The sequence below is a fragment of the Heterodontus francisci genome, chromosome 11 (assembly GCF_036365525.1).
Source record: "Heterodontus francisci isolate sHetFra1 chromosome 11, sHetFra1.hap1, whole genome shotgun sequence".
In the NCBI taxonomy this organism is placed as follows: domain Eukaryota; kingdom Metazoa; phylum Chordata; class Chondrichthyes; order Heterodontiformes; family Heterodontidae; genus Heterodontus; species Heterodontus francisci.
The window spans coordinates 96,301,600-96,321,775 of record NC_090381.1 but is presented as its reverse complement, the minus strand read 5'-3'; the positions used below and the strand labels follow the sequence as shown (position 1 = coordinate 96,321,775).

The window sequence follows — 20,176 nt, the reverse complement described above, 5'->3', positions numbered from 1 at the left end:
TGTTTGTAACAGGATTAATCACTCAGAACTAATCTGTAGGCCTTCTGAAATCAAATACTACTGACATTATAAAGCTATCCATCTTTAAAGCTGATCGCACCAGGCACCATGATCTCAATGTGAATTTGAATCCTCACCATTTTATAGTCGACATGAACATCAAAAACAGTGAAGCTACACCACTGATGGGTGGAATGCAGATGGGAAATTAATATTATTCCCAGTCCTGCTTTATGACTTTAACAAAAGATAATTGAAGGGCCATTTTAATTATATATAATTTATTTATTTATTTGTGAGAGACTATAAAATGCAAAGGGCTGCTTTATATCACGACATGATCAAAAACCAGTTAGCTCCTCCGAAGCAGATAGCAAGCTTTTCTCTTTTTAGAATGTACCAATATTATGCTTGTAAACATTTAATTGCATTTCAAGCAGATGCCGACACTTAGAATCCACCTCCAGTTGCCTCAGGATAGTCCTAGCTGGCTAATCACAGACAATACAGCTGCCGGTTCAGGCATTTGTCTCACCTCAGTACTTGACAACCCATTATCATTCACAACAATTTTAAATTAGCTGACCAGATACATAAAAAAATTCCAGTCCACCTTCAGAATTCAGATTCAGTCACTGGAGAAAGCTATTAATTAAAGTTGCTTGGCCAGGAGGACAGTAGCTTTTCCGATTGTGCACTGCTTGCAATCTTCACTAGTTCAAGACAAATATCTAATTAGCACCAAATAATTAATATTTTTATTTCCTTCAGCACAACAATTTCCAAATATGGATCTGAGGAACACTTCCCCATGTTATTTTAGCTGGTCCGGGTGCAATGCCCATTTAGCATCAGCATTAATTTGCCTCAAGGCTGTAAGTATTCCTACTGGAATTGTAAATTGCTAAGTGTTAGCACAGAGATCATACTTAGAATGAAGGACTACTGAGGAGGATTTTGAAAACCTTAATGCCAATATCTTGGGAATTTCTTTTGGGCCTCCTTATCTCGAGAGACAATGGATACGCGCCTGGAGGTGGTCAGTGGTTTGTGAAGCAGCGCCTGGAGTGGCTATAAAGGCCAATTCTAGAGTGACAGGCTCTTCCACAGGTGCTGCAGAGAAATTTGTTTGTCGGGGCTGTTACACAGTTGGCTCTCCCCTTGCGCCTCTGTCTTTTTTCCTGCCAACTACTAAGTCTCTTCGACTCGCCACATTTTAGCCCCGTCTTTATGGCTGCCCGCCAGCTCTGGCGAACGCTGGCAACTGACTCCCACGACTTGTGATCAATGTCACAGGATTTCATGTCGCGTTTGCAGACGTCTTTAAAGCGGAGACATGGACGGCCGGTGGGTCTGGTACCAGTGGCGAGCTCGCTGTACAATGTGTCTTTGGGGATCCTGCCATCTTCCATGCGGCTCACATGGCCAAGCCATCTCAAGCGCCGCTGACTCAATAGTGTGTACAAGCTGGGGATGTTGGCCGCCTCGAGGACTTCTGTGTTGGAGATACGGTCCTGCCACCTGATGCCAAGTATTCTCCGGAGGCAGCGAAGATGGAATGAATTGAGACGTCGCTCTTGGCTGACATACGTTGTCCAGGCCTCGCTGCCATAGAGCAAGGTACTGAGGACACAGGTCTGATACACTCGGACTTTTGTGTTCCATGTCAGTGCGCCATTTTCCCACACTCTCTTGGCCAGTCTGGACATAGCAGTGGAAGCCTTTCCCATGCGCTTGTTGATTTCTGCATCGAGAGACAGGTTACTGGTGATAGTTGAGCCTAGGTAGGTGAACTCTTGAACCACTTCCAGAGCGTGGTCGCCAATATTGATGGATGGAGCATTTCTGACATCCTGCCCCATGATGTTTGTTTTCTTGAGGCTGATGGTTAGGCCAAATTCGTTGCAGGCAGCCGCAAACCTGTCGATGAGACTCTGCAGGTACTCTTCAGTGTGAGATGTTAAAGCAGCATCGTCAGCAAAGAGGAGTTCCCTGATGAGGACTTTCTGTACTTTGGACTTCGCTCTTAGACGGGCAAGGTTGATCAACCTGCCCCCTGATCTTGTGTGGAGGAAAATTCCTTCTTCAGAGGACTTGAACGCATGTGAAAGCAGCAGGGAGAAGAAGATCCCAAACAGTGTAGGTGCGAGAACACAGCCCTGTTTCACGCCACTCAGGATAGGAAAGGGCTCTGAGGAGGAGCCGCCATGTTGAATTGTGCCTTTCATATTGTCATGGAATGAGGTGATGATACTTAGTAGCTTTGGTGGGCATCCAAACTTTTCTAGTAGTCTGAAGAGACCACGTCTGCTGAAGAGGTCAAAGGCTTTGGTGAGATCAATGAAAGCAATGTAGAGGGGCATCTGTTGTTCACGGCATTTCTCCTGTATCTGACGAAGGGAGAACAGCATGTCAACGGTCGATCTCTCTGCACAAAAGCCACACTGTGCCTCAGGGTAGACGCGCTCGGCCAGCTTCTGGAGCCTGTTCAGCGCGACTCGAGCAAAGACTTTCCCCACTATGCTGAGCAGGGAGATTCCACGGTAGTTGTTGCAGTCACCGCGGTCACCTTTGTTTTTATAGAGGGTGATGATATTGGCATCGCGCATGTCCTGGGGTACTGCGCCCTCGTCCCAGCACAGGCATAGCAGTTCATGTAGTGCTGAGAGTATAGCAGGCTTGGCACTCTTGATTATTTCAGGGGTAATGCTGTCCTTCCCAGGGGCTTTTCCGCTGGCTAGAGAATCAATGGCATCACTGAGTTCCGACTTTGTTAGCTGTTCGTCCAGCTCATACATGACTGGAAGAGACTGGGCTGCATTGAGGGCGGTATCAGTGACAACATTTTCCCTGGAGTACAGTTCTCGGTAGTGCTCAACCCAGTCGTCCATTTGCTTGCATTGGTCAGTGATCGTTTCCCCTGATTTAGATTTGAGGGGGGCGATCTTCTTGATGGTTGGCCCAAAAGCTCTCTTCATGCCATCATACATTCCTCTGATGTTTCCGCAGCGCCTGGCTGGGAATCAATACAAGTATAAGGTAGTAAAAGTTATGTGCAGTACAACTGCCAAAATATTCCAAGTTAACGTAAGTGAGAAATGAAAAGTCCATCCAGTATGTCCTTCCAAGGTATCATGTGTTGAGTTTATATTACAGCACTGGATTAACTCAAAGAAGCGTTTTAATGACTGTGACTCCAGTTGCTATGGAAACAGACCATTTATACTGTGGAGCAGTCATCAACAACAGAATGTAATAGAAGCATCAACAAAAAAATTAGGGTGTATATATACTTGCTTGAAAGCTGCAATTCAGGACTTTCACTCCTTCTTGTAGGATCGTCTTTGGTCCCTGCCCAGGTAAGCGATTGAGGAAACGGCATTGTCTGCCTATGCTGGGAAGGTGAGCATTCAGCCTGTAAGCAGCCAGACTATAATGGCCCCTGCTAGATGTTAGTATTTATGACACAAAAATTCTGCTTCCATACACCCAGCACAGAAACATGCATTCTATAGTGCCTTAAGCATAGTAAAATATCACAAAGCACTTCATGGGAATGTTATTGGACACGTAAGGAGATATTAGGACAGGTAACCAAAGGTTTGGCTAAAGAGGTAAGTTTTAAGGAACATCTTAAAGGAAGAGAGGTGGGGTGGTTTAGAGAGGGAATTAAGGTTAATGCCTGGAAAGCTGAAGTGAAGCCCAATATGCCAGAAGCATATATTTAATTGTGCATCTATTAAAATTAATGGCTTTGAAATCTTATCAGTGTTTCCTGGTCTCTGGTCTCCCATTGTAACTTTGGGAGGAGACGTGCAAAACACTTCAGAGAATTAATAAACCAATTTTGCTTTTTCTCTGGGGGTGGGGGGGGGGGTGGGTGGTGGGGTGGGGAGGAGGCGGGTATTGTGTAGAGGGAGGATGGCTGGTTTCTCCCTGAAGTTATTATGGGAGAGCAGGGGACCCCCGCCCCCCCCCCGCCCAACAAGAATTTAAGGGCTGCTGGACAGTAAATGATGGATTATTGGCAAGTGCTAGGAGCACAGATGCAAAAATATTTACCCTGTAGGGGCACTGGGGAAAGCCACCTCCTTGGATGGATTTTGGAACCAATGCCATTGTCTCATTTACTTTATAACATGGCTTCCAAAGTCAGAGCTGTCACTGGGAACAGTTCTCTGTCATAATTGCATCATGAATACGATTTAAATCCTGCTCATTACCACAGTTATGTCTAAGTATTATATGAAAATTGAGCTCAAATCTGAAACCTTAGCATGACTTAGATTGGTGCGAAAATATATAAAGGGATTTCAAACCACTGTTCTAAATGTAGGAGTGTACTGTGTGTACACTAACGGCTGGCGAACTGCATACACAAGTTGTTGCCATATGGGATTATGACATGGTTATATCAACAGAGACATGGTTCAAACAAGGCCAGGAATGGGTTCATAATATTTCTGGTAACCAAGTGTTCAGGAATGGCAGAGTCAGACAAAGAGGTACAGGTATGGCAGTCTTGATTAAGTCTGATGTTACAGTTCTAAATAGAAAGGATATACATGGTTCCAGGATTGAATCTATTTGGCTTGAGTTAAGAAACAGTGGGGAAGATTGCTGGGTGCCTCTATGTAGAGCTCCAAATAGTGAGAAGGAGATAGATCAGCATATTTGTTGGCAAATTTAAATGGCATGTAATAAAATTAGTAATAATATTACATAACAATATAGTCTGGGAGAAATAGAGTGCTAAGAGTAGAGAAGGAGAGGAAATTCTGAAATAAAACCAAAAAATGCTGGAAATACTCAGCAGGTCATATGAACATACGAATTAGGAGCAAGAGTAGGCCACTTGGACCCTCAAGCCTGCTCCGCCATTCAATAAGTTTATGGCTGAACTTATTACTTTTCTCTTTCATGCTGGTTCTTCGCTCAGTCTCAAAGGCATCTGTAGCCCTCCCAATGTAGCATCTCCAGGCATCGTGATCTAAGGCTTGCGTTTCCCACTGCTCCACCAACCTCTCACGCTGCTCAATGCACCACACCCCCATCAGCAATCCCTGGCACTCAGGATGCATGTCTAACATCCAGATACTCCACCTCAGCCACATTCCAATGATGCCAACCTCTCACTTAACTCTTGTTGCCTGCCCATAACTCCATCTATTCAGCTATGGCAGCCATGTCACTCAAACACAGTGCTACACAATCACTGACATTCTGCCCTCTCTCTTGCTGGACAAGGTCACACATAATAGGAGAGCAGAACTGGTGTGGGGCAAGGACACCTGCATCTCCTGAACCCCATGGAGGAGATGATTCTCTGCTTCATGGAGTCGGCTACGACTGAGCCCGTGGCATTGGATGGTGCTGAGAATATTGGGGATGACCGTATGTTCCTGTTTTATGCCCCTTCTAAACTCCCAGCTCACCCTCATCCTAATTGGCATGATATGCAAGCTGCTGATGGTGTGACCAAGAACCTCTTGCTTTCCACCCTGCCCAATTTGCCTCACCCCAACCTTCCCCTTTCTGATTTTCTGCTTTCAGACACCCAAGAACCATTACCTATCCAGCCACAGTATGCCTAGGAGGAAGAGAAAGAGCAATACCACAGCACTGTTGAAGAAGCACCATCACTTGATCTAGCACACACAGCCACCATCTCAGATACTGGCACTGCAGGTCCCTTATAGGCTAGTATTAATTTGGGATCTGCACATGGCGAGTCCCACATGGTGAGGTACTAGTGGGCTGCAGCCAGGCAAAATGGTTTGTTTGCCAGCTCCGCAGAGAACAAGATTGCAGATGAGTCCTAATACAGTGGGCACAGATGAGGACTTCAATGGGATGACATATAGGAAAACACTGATGGTTTTGCATACTGAGATGATTGGTGTATTGGCTGGCCTGACAGACAGCCTCCAATCTCTATCAAGGAGCATATAGAAGCATAGAAAGTTTATGACACTGGAAGAGGCCAGCCAAAAAACGCTCCAATCATTCTAATTCCATCTTCCAGCACTTGAGGTGCACATCCAGACTTCTTTTGAATGAGTTGAGAGTTTCTGCCTCAACTATCCTTTCAGGCTTTGAGTCCAGACCCCCAACATCCTCTGGGTGAAAATAACTTTTCCTCATCTCCCCTCTAATCCTGTACTGAGCCCTGCAGAATGCGACTGGAAACAGCCCTCCAGTTACAAAAACAGCCATCAACAATTACCCTTTGTTTCCTGCCACTGAGACAATTTTGTATCCACCTTGCTGCATTTCCCTGGATCCCTTGGGATTTTTTAAAACCAGTCTGCCATGTGGAACCTCGTCAAAAGCCTTGCTAAAATCCATGTAGACCACATCAACCGCACTACCCTCATCTATCTTCCTTGTTACTTCTTCAAAAAATTCAATCAAGTTGGTCATACAAGATCTTCCCTTAACAAATCCATGCTGACTATCCTTAATTAACCTATGCCTTTCTAAGTGACAGTTTGTCCTGTAGATTCCAATAATTTGCCCACTACTGAGGTTAGACTGACTGGCCTGTAATTATTTGGTCTATCCCTCGCTCCCTTTTTAAACAGAGGTACAATGTTAGCAGTCCTCCATCCCGCAGCATCACACCTGTATCCAGTGAGGACTGGAAAATGGTGTTCAGACCTTCCAATATTTCCTCCCTTGCTTCTTTTAACTGCCTGGTGTACATTTCATCCGGCCCTGATGATCTATCAACGTTCAAGGATGCAAATCCCATTAATACGTCCTCTCTCCCTATGTTGATCACATCCAATACTTCACACCCCTCTTCCTTATCTATAATATCTGCATCGTCCTGCTCTTCTGTGAGGACAGACACAAAATATTTATTAATAACAATACCAACATCTTCCATCCCTACACATAGGTTACCTTTTTGGCCTTTTATGGATCCTACTCTCTCCTTAGTTATCCTCTGACTCTTAATGTATTGACAAAACATCCTTGGGGTCACCTTGATTTTGCTTGCTAATATTCATGCCCTCTCTTTGCTTTCCTAATTTCCTTTTTGATTTCACCCCTCCACTTTCTGTAGTATGGAGGAGTCCGACTCCAATTTGGCAAAGGGCATTGTGCAGAGCTTCTATGCTTTTGCATTTATCTCCATGTACAATCCTACTAATTTCAAAATGTTTTTGTAAGAATGTCCAAATAACCCTCATTAATGCAGACTACGCCCTCAATTTCTTACACATAGCTTGGTTGCTAGAGAGACAATGGGAGGGCAATTTCTAGTTCATCTATTTGCAAAATAGGGCGGCACAGTGGTTAGCACCGCAGCCTCACAGCTCCAGAGACCCGGGCTCAGTTCTGGGTACTGCCTGTGTGGAGTTTGCAAGTTCTCCCTGTGACCGCGTGGGTTTCCGTCGGGTGCTCCGGTTTCCTCCCACAGCCAAAGACTTGCAGGTTGATAGGTAAATTGCCCCCAGTGTAGGTAGGTGGTAGGAGACTGGTGGGGATGTGGTAGGGAATATGGGGTTAATATAGGATTAGTATAAATGGGTGGTTGTTGGCCGGCACAGACTTTGTGGGCCGAAGGGCCTGTTTCAGTGCTGTATCTATAAATAAATAAAATGATGTTAATGACCCAGGGTAACAAATGGTCCCCACCTACCACACTGAAACATAGGAACTGAAGGCCACTCAACTCCTCAAGCATATTCCACTATTCAGTTAGAGCATGGCTGATCTATATCCTAACTCCATCTGTTCACCTTAGTTCCATAACCCTTAATGTTCTTGCCTAAGAAAAAAAATCTAGCAATCTCAGTTTTGAAATTTTCAATTGACCTATCCTTGATATCTTTTTCTGGGGGGAGTTTTCCAGATTTCCACTGCCCTTTGCGTGAAGAAGTGCTTCCTGACATCACCCATGAACAGCTTAGCTCTAATTTCAAGGTTATGCACCTTGTTCTGCCTTCCGCACAGGAGAAAACAGTTTCACTAATATTTGTGCAAGTGGTTTTACTGCCTCATAGACACTTACAATGCGGTACAAGGTATTAAATTATTTTAAAAACTTTTTCACACCGTTGGCATCTTTTTTTTAACCAACTTCTCTGCTGGGTTACAGTTCTATGGGCACTGGTCATCCTCTGGTTTCATATGCAGGTGGCCATCCTTCATGTGAATCCAGCTAGCAAGTGTTGGCAGACTAATGCTGGTTATAAATCTAAGTTCACAAAGCCACTTTCCGTCAGACATCACTGGATAGAAATTAAGTACAGGAAATCTGCTCAATTTCCCCATAATCCAGCGCAATAAGGCCGCCTGCAGCATCCAGACCTATATGCCAACTGAGATCAGCTAACTCAGCATAGAATAAAAAACAAACTTGATACCTAATACATATGGTTCAGTACAACACACGTCAGTGGAAGAGTGAGACAAGACCATTCAAGTCATTGTGATCCAGCTCCTATTTCATAAACAAATCTGGCCGCCTTCATGTCACTTTTTTGCCTTTAACATACTTGCTATAACTATTTTTGGTGCTGATTGATCATTTGCCAACAGGAGAACCAAGCTTTCCCATTAATCCTGACTAAGCTGCTCATTAATTACATATGATAATCACGTTTTCAATTTTACGTATTAATAGATTTCACTGAATTCTGTGAAATACATCCTGCAAATTGCTTGGCATCCTACAAAAAGGACTAGGTATTGCTTAAAAATACAGAAGCTAGATAAATATTCAGCAATGTACAAATCTCCTAGGATGCTTGCATTGGGTTTCTTTCCACCTTTGGTAGAATCGTTGGTTGCTCAAAGTATCCGACAAGTCTGCTCAGTCCAGGCTAATCACTGCTCTGACATTCACATCAGTTTTCCATTCATTTGTCGTATACTGCTGAACCAATAAGCATCAATATTATTAAAAAGCGAGAACACCACATCTTAGGAATTGACTCCTAGATTACCTTAAATTTAATGTGAATCAGTTTGTTTCCCTCCAAGACTTACATTCTCACGGCAGTACATTACGTAAAGGATAATAGATGCCTAATAATATCACAAAGCAAACCGTAATAGTAAAGCTTGTGCAATTTATTAAGATCCTATGAACTCCAATACATTACTGCCTTGTAACATTCCTAAGTATACATCTACATATTATTGAAAGTCTTGGGTTTGGCACTTTGCCCACATATTTTATATTCCTTTGTCACAGCTTTTGAATAACATGAAAATGGAAACTCACCATGTAAAAAACTTACAATGAGCATTTCTGCATAAACATTTAGAATGGGAAAACCCTTCGTCGGCATGTAAACGTGTCACTATCACATTTGATTGAGTGATTTATTATGTTCATCAATGATTTTTTGGGGGAAAATGCCTTTTTCTCCAAGTGAAATATCTAATGTCCAAAATAAGGTTGAACACAAAATTAAAAGTTACATATTACACAATTGATTATATTTAGCCATTGAAGCACCTGGTCTTTTAATACCTTTCCTAGTGTTTTTAATTGAAGACTTCAGCCTCTCCCAGCAGTGCTAATGTGACAAAGTGTGACAGTGAGTGAAGACAACATTGATTTCATATGTTACAGCTTTTCTTGGCTTTAAGTTCTAAACTTTAGCAAATGCACCAAGAGGATTGCCTTTCATCATCCAAATTTAATTATCACCTTAGTAGTTAGTGTTTACACTTTCTAACAACACGCTTGCAAGTGCGTGAGGGAGGGGGAAATCACGAAACACCAAATTCTCTCCAAGTTGCAAAGCTGTACAGGGAATGACTGGGCTGTCAGATATGGAAACCATGGTCCATGCCCTTCCCTCACTGCTGACAAGCACCAAGAATTCACCAGTAAGCCAAAATGTACATTCCAACCTACATGCTACTAAACCCCAGCAACCCCAAGAGCAACATACTCCAGGATCACCATACTAGGAACATCTCAGTCCTATCAGAAGTCCAAGACCATACCCAGACAAATCCCATTTCCTCCCAGTACTACTAAATACCAGATATCTAATTCCAAAGGGTACATCTTTGCATGTTTAAAGGGTAAAGGTTAAAAAATTATACACTTTAAAAGGAATATTTTATATAAATACAACTTACAATTTATATATCATCTTTAATATAGGGAAAAGTCCCAAGGTGTGTCAGCAGAAGACTAAGCTGGCAAAAATGTATACCAAGCTAATTATTAGGAGGGGCAGCCAAAAGCTTGGTCAAAGCATTGGGTTTGAACCAGGGTCTTAAAAGGAGCTTAGTTAAAGAGGGAATTCCAGAGCTTGAGGCCTACACAGTTGAAGGCAACTGCCAAAGTTGAAGTGAAGAGAATGGGGAATACATAAGAGGCTAGATTTAGAGGAGGATAACATTCTCAAATGGTTGTGGGGCTGGAGGAGTTAGAGAAAGGAATGGCAAGATGAGGTGATTTTAACACTAGGTCAAGAAATTTAAATATGAGGCATTGGGAGGACCAGCAGCCAATCAAATAAACGGGTGATAGGTGGGCAAGATAGGATGCAGGCAGCAGAGGTTTGTATAAACTAAAGCAAAACAGAGGGTTGAAAATGGGAGGCTGGTCAAGAGAGTGCTAGAATAATTGTGCATGAATGTCTCACAAACAAATTGGCTGAGATGGAAGATTGACATGGAGGTAGAAGTAGGTAATCTTTGTAATGAAGTGGCTTTGGGATAAGTTGCATTGCTGTGGGTCAAACAAATTTTAAAAAGGCCATTCATTTAAGATTTTAACAAAAGTAGAATTTGATTTACTACTGTAGATCAGTGGCTCTGACGTTATCCTCCACATGGCAAACGCAACCCAATTGTTAAAAGTAGTATATGCTCCAACTCAGTGAGCTCCCCCTCTGAAAAAGCTTTTTTTTTAAAAAAAAACCTTTTCATTGCTGCAAATTTACATGCCTAATCATTCTCAGCTGGATACCTATAAATAGCTTGCCAACACACACCATCAAGGCTAACAGGAGGTATCAGAGGTTGATAATTCAGATGGCACTTAACTCCATTACAAATCACCATTTTCAAAGGAATCTAACTTGGATGTGGAACAAATGGAGAGGACAAAGCAGACACTCAAAAACAGCAATGTTTTTGACATTGAAACAAGGTAATAGTTCCTATAAAAAATTATTTTTACACCAATAGTATGGGAGAACAATTGACTGCATAATATATTAAAAGGAAGTAAACTCCAAAATATGATTTTTCGTAAGTTCCAAAAGCAGCCACTGGAGGGAAGAGTTATATAGGCTTTACAACTGGGACTAACATCACACAGGACAAGAATGAAATGGGGCAGTAGGGCACAAGGTGCTGGGTCTCTACTTGAGAACCACCCTCTCAGCTTTAAAAGCAATATAAATGCAAGATAAATGTACATTGGGTAAAAATCTGTAACAAAAGTGCAGGCTTTTCTCCCTAGTATAGGGAATATGGGATTATTGTCGGGTTAGCATAAATGGGTGGCTGATGGTCAGCACAGACTCGGTGGGCCGAAGGGCCCGTTTCAGTGCTGTATCTCTAAACTAAACTAAACTAATGGCACTCTAACAAATTACCTTCTCAAATTGTACATTTCAAACCCAGGAGGGAAAACTCAAATCTGTTTTCATTAAGATAACTTTCACTCCCATAGCATTGTACCTCCAGGCAGAAATACAGCAACACTATCTTATTTAAAAATTGTAACAATGCATTTTCTACAATTACTTGAACTCTGGAGAAAAACAATAAAATTACAGATTTACATGAGTGAAACAGAATGGTACAATGTTGGTGAGCAAGTACAAATTTCCACATGGTTAGCTGATCCGAGCTGTACCAGGAGAGAAGTGCCAAGGCCAAAAGTTTCCGCAGTTTAGTTATCACAGGCTACATTCATGTGCCTCCTGGAAGGCTAAAAGACAGACATTGAAAAATCTAGCAACAGGTCACCTGCTTTCCACTGACATATGCAGACATTCAAATGAGATCAAAAAATGTAACCCAGACACAGAAAATTGCATTTCGATGCCACTGTCCTTTATATTGGCAAACACACATTCTGAATTAACCAACAAACTTCAAATATTCTCAATCTTACAATGCAGACACATGGCCAATTTGTTTCCAAAGTCAAGGCCACTAACCAAATAAAAAAATGCTTGGAAACAACCTTTAGATTTGGAAGTCATCAACTACAAATTTCTCTCATTTGCCCACAACCTTGCAGCAGATAGGTAATAGCAAAGGACTAAGCAGCAATAGAATTCATTCAGCTGATGCAGTTTTACTGCCTGCTAATATTTTCCATTATTTGGGTCCTCTGTTTGCAAGTCCACCAGGATTCTGTTCATCAGCACGATGAAAGGGGTGGGTGTGGTATTGGAGATTGACAACGTCGAAAACACAAGAAAACATCAGTAGGTATAAACTGAAGTTGTAATTCAAATACAAGGGATCACCACCACAAATGTCAGACGCATTGGGCTGGATCCAATTTGATAATTGCATTCAGAATGTGTTGCCCACTCAACAGTCACTGCCATTACAAAAAAGTAATTCGCTGTGCAAAATGCTTCAACAGATTTTGACATAAAAGGTTATGTTCACACAAGTATAATTCCCCATCTAATTCTTGATGTGCAAAGAAATATATTTAATTCTGAGAAATTTGCATATTTCACATAGGTCTAATCTAATTAAAAAGTTCTGATGCTGCAAGTTTAAATGGTGATCGTTAAACAAGAAAATTAGAAAAAGGACAGCACATTGCCTAAAATGATATAAAATAGCCAAAATTAAGAACCCTTACTACTGTAAAATTAGAAATACATAACAATTTTGTCAGCATCATAAAAAAGGGTAAAGAATTTGTCAGAGCTGTTCAGATGCTGATGGTCTTTCTGTGCATTTCCTATGGTTTCTGCTTCCACTTCAGACTTCCAGCATTCATTCTTTTTCTTTTCACTCCTCCTGAAGTTTTGGGGTCTCTTGCCATACTGGTCAACCACAGCTCAGAAACAATGCCTCTGCACAGATGCTTGCACACTTGGTCACCCCAACCATAGGCGACTTGTGCAAAATGGAAAATGCATTGACTTGATGGGCTGCATGGCGTCCTTCTGTGCCATAATGACTGATAATATAAACAGCCATTGTATTTTATACAATTTTGGAGGTCTAATTCACAGACTAAATACTCAGCTTAGATAGGTTGGCTATTATAGCCAAGGTATAACTCTGTAACATTTATGTTCAGCCACACAAGATTGCAGATTTGTGTGCAGTTTTAAAATGCAGCCAAGATGAGCAAACAAGATATCTGTTCTAGGCCAAGTGCCTCACTGTTGTATGCACATATTTTGCTGTATGGTGTAATGCCCAGAGAAGTAGCACTTTAAAATAACAGTTGAATAGCTCAAACATTATTGCATTTACTTTATTATAAAACAAGAAATTATGTAACTTTCTGTACTGATTTTTATTCAACTCTCATTGAATGTTAAAAATTACAAAAGGTTAACACTTCTGCTTCAGGTTTCCTCATACACCTCCGCAAATACAACACTGCTACTGCTGGTGGAAGAGACATACAAGGATCCTCATGAGAAATCTAACATAAAAGGGGTCCGTTTTTACACAATCTACAAACAGGGAGTTTAGGGGATGATGAAGGCATAGCACTATAGAAGTCAAAATGTTTTCATATACAAAAAGCACACAGATTGACTGGAGTTGAATATTCATAATGAATATATGTGCATTCAAAAAAAAGCCAGGAATGATCTTCCTCAACAGTTTGTTTCAGGCACAGGACAAAACTAAAATTACAAGAAAAAAAGTCATGGACAATTCACTAGTGTTTGCTCTTCTTGGATTTCTTGTGTGATCGATGTGGAGATCGGGACTGGGATCTAGATTTTTTGGAAGATTTTCTGGGCGTTCTAGAGCGAGACCTTTTAGACCTTTTCGGCGTTCTTGAGCCAGAACGGGATCTACAGAAAATTGTAAAAATATGTATTACTGACTGTTCAAACCACATTTTGCCACAATTCAACTGGAGTGGTCACTTTTTTTTTTTAAAAAGTACACATAATACACAAAGATGCAACAGATTAGGTGTTGTGCATATGAATTTGGAACATAAGTTTCACAAAACTGGATATGGTATATCAGTACCACAACTTGCATTTATATGGCATCTTTAATATAGGAAATCAGCACAGAAGCATAACCTAACAATTGGTGTGCGCCAAAGGAGGAAGTGTTAGGATGTAATTAAAAACTTGGTCAAAGTGACGGGTTTTGAGGGTCTTCAAAGAGAGGCAAGGTGGCAGGTTTACTTTTAATGCAGCAAACGCAGTAAAAAGTTAAAAGCTATTTCAATTAAAAATGAAAATCAAACATAATATGCACAGAGATGAGTGAACCACAAAATGACAATACACTTTAAAAATATAAACATTTATAGTAGACAGTATTCATGTTACACAAAGCTTAAGTGATGGTTTTTATTGATCAGCAATAGGTTAGGGAAATTCATGACAGAACACTTGCAATTATGTCTAAGATCAAATCTTACACTTAGGGATGTTTTACGTATAAATAGTTATCAGATCGCAAAGAGTAACTGAGTGATATAAACCAGGAAAGTCCCAGATTCAATCCCTCATCTGCAATTAAATGATCTCAGCTAGAGTATCAGTGTAGATGCTACGATTGGCCTTAGTTAAAAACAAAATTCTCTTCAGTTCCCTCCATTATCCCTGTTTAAGCATACACAGGATCAGGCTCAGTATGATGCTCTGATAATGGAATAGTCTGCTCACCACTAAGGACTCACTAAGGCTGAGGTACCATAGGTGAGGTACCCTGCAACCAAAACCCAGCAAGGAATTAATATAAAAGCAAAATTATCTTCAGGAGAGTAGAGGAAAAAGTAAGGGAAAAAAGTGCAATGGTGCAGTATTAAATACACAATTGCAAAGAAAATCAAGCTAGCAAAGAGAAACTGCTACACAATCAATTAGAACAACATATTTAGAGAGACTAAACTTAAGTCAGCACTTAGGGCGGCACAGTGGTTAGCACCGCAGCCTCACAGCTCCAGCGACCCGGGTTCAATTCTGGGTACTGTCTGTGTGGAGTTTGCAAGTTCTCCCTGTGCCTGCGTGGGTTTTCTCCAGGTGCTCCGGTTTCCTCCCACAAGCCAAAAGACTTGCAGGTTGGTAGGTAAATTGGCCATTACAAATTGTCCCTAGTATAGGTAGGGAAATATAGGGACAGGTGGGGATGTGATAAAAATATGGGATTAGTGTAGGATTAGTATAAATGGGTGGTTGATGGTCGGCACAGACTCGGTGGGCCGAAGGGCCTGTTTCAGTGCTGTATCTCTAAACTAAGTCAAATTATTTTCTTATTACTCTGGATTTTTAAATCTGGGTGCTCCACGACTGTGTGTTTACAATCAGGGCCATTAATTTACAACTGAGCAAGTCAAATTCAATTATTAAATGGGCTCCCAAGACTTTTTAAAACACCAATGTCATGGAGATCCAATTCCACAATTCTTTTCATTTTTTCACAGAAATCAAACTGATGGCATTACATCAGTTTATAGAACACACTGCCACCTGACTGAGAAAATTACAGATTCACTTTAAGTATTGAAGCACAGGTACCAAAAGGTATAAGCTACCTGTGAAACTATGGGCTGGACTTTACGACGAGCAGACGGGAGCTGGCCACCGATTTTTACGTCAGTGGCGAACCTGCATCTGCCCAGCCCGGGTATCCGACCCTCATTTTACTGGTCCCCGGGCTTTAACTGTTCAGAGACGGGACTTCCACCCACTTGAGGGAGGAAGTTCCGCCTCATTGAGCTACCGGCCAATCATCGGGCCGGCAGCTCTTAGTCCCAGCAGCATCACCGGGAGCAGTGGCCACTAGTGGGACTGCAGCCCAGCCGAGGACATGGAGCCAGGACCGAGGTAAGTCCGGTTTGACTTGCCGGGCAGATTGGTCAGGGCCTGGTGAGGCAAGGGTGGTCATTTGGTTGGGGGGGGGGGGGGGGGGGGGGGGGGGGAAGAACGGAGGCGTCTTGGGTCCTGGAGGTAGTTGGGGAAGCTGGGGCGGCCCTCAATCAAGCGCCCTATGCCCGATTGTCAGGCCCCCATCGGTGCGCTGGAAGGCTGTCAGGTATCACTGGGCAGACTTTCACGTCTACCGGACACCCACTTGCCAAAAGGCCCTTAAGTGGACATTGTGGCCACTTAAGGGCCTCGATTGGCCTGGGGCAGACGGCCCCTTTCCTGCTCCCCCCTGCGGCCCACGTAAAGGAGCCCTCCCTGTCCACTTTACACTACCCCCAGCCATCATTCAGCTCGCTGGGGTGGCGCAAAATTCCGACCTATATTTCTGCACAAGACAGTAAAATAAAATTAGCGGAGGAGGAAGAAAATAAATATGCAAAATGGTCATGGTAACAGTGACCTGGGATTCTTAAGTGGAGACTAGGTATACTAATCCTCAAGACTAGAGAAATTACCATTCTCCCTTGTCAACTAATTTTGTAAATTTTTCCAATAATAATGTTACTGAAACCTCAAAGAATAGATTACTCTGATGTTAACCATTTATGACAAAAGACTAACCAATTTTAATATTAATTCTGTTCCACCGATTGCCCCTTCCCCTCATTTTCCTCTTTTCTGTTCAATCAATTTTTGAATTAAACTTAACTATACTTTATCTACCCAATCAAACTTCCCTGTATTATTCTTCTGTAAAATCCTTTAGTTACAATCTCTTGTTTCTGCCTTTCATCATCCACATTGATAATGACAGCAACATTTTTGGATTAGTTTAAAAAAGGAGAATAAATTTTGGTGTCAGTTGAAGTTAATTAAAACTAAATAACAAAATGAATTAGTCATATTGAGCCCCATCTCCTGCACGTTCCAGGTAAAAAGGGGCCAATTATATACAAAAAAGGCTCACAGAGGAGAAGTAGTCTTTACCTGCAATATCTAAGGGTTATAAAAAAGGTAGAAAAAAAAGGGAATGCATCCCCAATTCCAACATTCAGCACTGCAATGAATAAACAGAGGAAATACAAAGCATAACACAATTATGAGCTCTACCATACGACATACCTTTTGGACTTCTTATTTGTATCTCTAGGTGTGTCTTTATGTGTCGACCTGGTATGGGGACTGTCTTTGGTACGCGATCTATCTGACCGTTCTGAACGCGGTGATGGCGATTTCACACGCCTAGTAATGCGAGTTGGACTGACAGATGCACTGTGTTTCCTTTTTCTATCAAAATATCACAATACACAATCAGAACTGGGTCCAGCTGCCTAAGCTTCACCATTTCACATGGTTACTTTGGAAGTCACAGGAACTTGTCCAACAGCAGCAACCCTAATTCAGCAACAAACTATAAAACATACAAAGAGTAGAAATAAACAATAATATCAGGATTACTACTTTAAATGAGGTGCATCTGAGCAGGCATTGGTCACACATCTGTAAGGCAGATATATTGCATCAAATATAAGTAATGAGAGAAAACGCCCATTGCTTCTGTAGAACATGCATAATCCACTCTTTCATGAGACTCAAATTTCAAATATCTAATATGCATCCTGGTATATGATGCTTTAGCTTAATTTAATTGGACTGAAGGGCAATTCGTTCAATACTACTCGGGTCTTTCTCATTTTCTCAATTAAGTAATTCACTACAAGGTAACCCTCAATACATATAAAATTATCTAGGGAAGCTACCACTTTACAGACTTTCCTTAACATCTAGTGACCTCCCCAATTGGGCCATGTATGGAATATGGATTTGAATATCTTCTGAGTTTGGTTCACCAGAGGAGGCAGTGATGTGACCTGCATGGACAATTAATCAATCATACAGCACATGGTCAGCTTTTAAACCCATTAGTTCTACTTGTAGGAAGTCAGACACAGATTGCATCTCAGTGAACAGGGAAGCTTGTACTTAAAAAGGTATTTGCTAGATATTCAAACAAAGCTTCCTGAACATGAAGGATCCACAGGAGGATCTAGGGAAACCAGAAGATTAGATTTATGAATTTTTTTGTATTTGTGGACTTATTGGCTAATTGTTTTTGTTGCCGTATATTAAGTAGTAATCTTTGTAATAGCATTATTTTCCTCTAGAACATAAAGAGCACACTGAGAGACAGAGTTTAAAAACAGCGCAGGAACTCAAGGTGTGACATCACGGGAAAGTCGTAAGTTGATTAGTTGGTGAGTGTTTTGCTTTTTTGCTCAATTATTTTTCAAAATTCAAGTAATTTATCAGTAATTGTAAGGTTTTATTAGTAAAATTTACTAGCATTAATAAAGCTTATTGGGAGTAGTTGGGTTTATTAATTATAAGTCAATTAAGTATAAAAATAAATTAATCATCACATAATAAAAATGGCAGGGCAGGTGATGTGTTGCGAATCCTGGATGCCAGTGAGATCCAGGGCAAACACATCTGCAGTGTCTGCGGGTGCAGGAACGTCGGCTCAGAGTTTATGAGCTGGAGGCCGAGCTACAGACACTGCGACACATCAGGGTGGGGGAAAGTTAACTGGACACTTTGTACCAGGAGGCGGTCACATTCCTTAGTACAGGGTCTTCTGATTTGAGCCATGGTCAGGGACTGCGAGTGAGGCAGGTATGGGGACCCAGAACGTGGAAGTGGGGGAGCCTCAGCCTTTGCAACTGTCTACCGGGTTCGAGGTTCTTACAACCTGTAAGGATGAAATGGGGGCTGCAAGGTAGATGACCGAACTGACCATGGCGCTATGGTACGGGAAGCCATTCAAGCATGGTGGTGGTGGTGGGGGGGGGGGGGGGAAAGAGAGGCGGGTGTTATGTAGGAATGTAGTGGTAGTAGGGGATAGCATAGTCAGGAGGAGAGACACAGTTCTCTGCAGCTAAGAGAGAGAGTCCAGACAGCTGTGCTGCCTGCTAGTGCCAGGGTTCAGGACATCGGCTCTGGGCTGGAGAGGAACTTGCAGTAGAAGGGTGAGGACCCAATGGTCGTGGCCCACATAGGTACCAACGACATAGGTAGAACTAGGGAACAGGTTCTGCTGAGTGAGTATGAGCAACTAGGGACCAAGTTAAAAAGCAGAACTTCAAAGGTAATCTCTGGATTACTACTTGAGCCACAAGCAAATTGGCACAGGGTAAGTAAGATTAGCGTTAAATGCATGGCTCAAAGATCGGTGTGGGAGAAATGGGTTTCGATTCGTACAGCACTGGCACCAGTACAGGGAAAAGTGGGAGTTGTACCGTTGGGACAGTCACCTGCTGAACCGTACTGGGGCCAGTGTTCTGGTGGACTGTATAACTAGGGCGGTAGAGAGTTCTTTAAACTAAATTGTGGGGGCAAGGGAACAGGATTGAGAAGATGTGATAAATTAAGTAGAGAAGGCAAGGCAAGGGAGCAAGTTAGCAATAAGGCAAATGATAATCAGAGTGTGGCAGGAAGGGTCAAAGTGTACAAATCAAGAGTGCACCAGCAGATAAGACTAGAGGTTACTAAAATAGTAAAAAGACAGAACTAAAGGCTCTGTATCTGTAACAAAGCAGACGAATTGATGGTGCAAATAGCAATAAATACGTATGACCTGATAGCCAGTACAGAAATGTAGCTGCAAGATGACAAAGACTGGGACCTGAATATTCAAAAGGTACCTGACTGAGGAAGGACAGGAAGCTAGGAAAAGGTGGAGGGGTAGCTCTGTTAATTAAGGATGGCACTGTTACAATAGAGAGAGATGCAAGATGTAGAATCAGTTTGGGTAGAGAGAGCAATAGTAAAGGTAAGAAATCACTTATGGGAGTGGCACGACTATAATCATGGGTGATTTTAATCTATATACAGATTGGACGACTCAGATTGGCAAAGATAGCCTGGACGATGAGTGCATAGAGTGTTTTTGGGACAGTTTCTTGAAGCAGCACATTCTAGAACCAGAGAACAGGCTATGATAGATCTAGTACTGTGCAATGAGACAGGATTAATTAATCACCTCATAGCGAAGGCAGCCCTAGGTAGCAGTGATCATATGATCAAATTTCACATTCAGTTTAAAGGAGAGAAGGACGAATCTGAGACTAGTGTTTTAA

The 20,176-nt window shown here is 42.0% G+C and overlaps 1 protein-coding gene across 3 annotated transcripts in view; it reads right to left on the bottom strand.

Annotated features, from left to right (window-relative positions):
- Positions 1-13,433: 13,433 nt before the first annotated feature.
- u2surp (U2 snRNP-associated SURP domain containing) overlaps positions 13,434-20,176 on the bottom strand; it is a 105,407-nt gene continuing 98,664 nt past the window's right edge. For 2 of the 3 annotated variants that reach the window (XM_068042589.1, XM_068042591.1), the window contains 2 exons: positions 17,163-17,327; positions 13,434-14,003 (listed from right to left, as the gene is read on the bottom strand). In XM_068042589.1, the coding sequence (XP_067898690.1) occupies positions 13,865-14,003; positions 17,163-17,327 (304 nt within the window). In that variant the 3' untranslated portion in view covers positions 13,434-13,864. Of the gene's footprint in view, positions 14,004-17,162; positions 17,328-20,176 lie in introns of those variants that run through there. The other variant, XM_068042590.1, reaches the window with a different exon arrangement.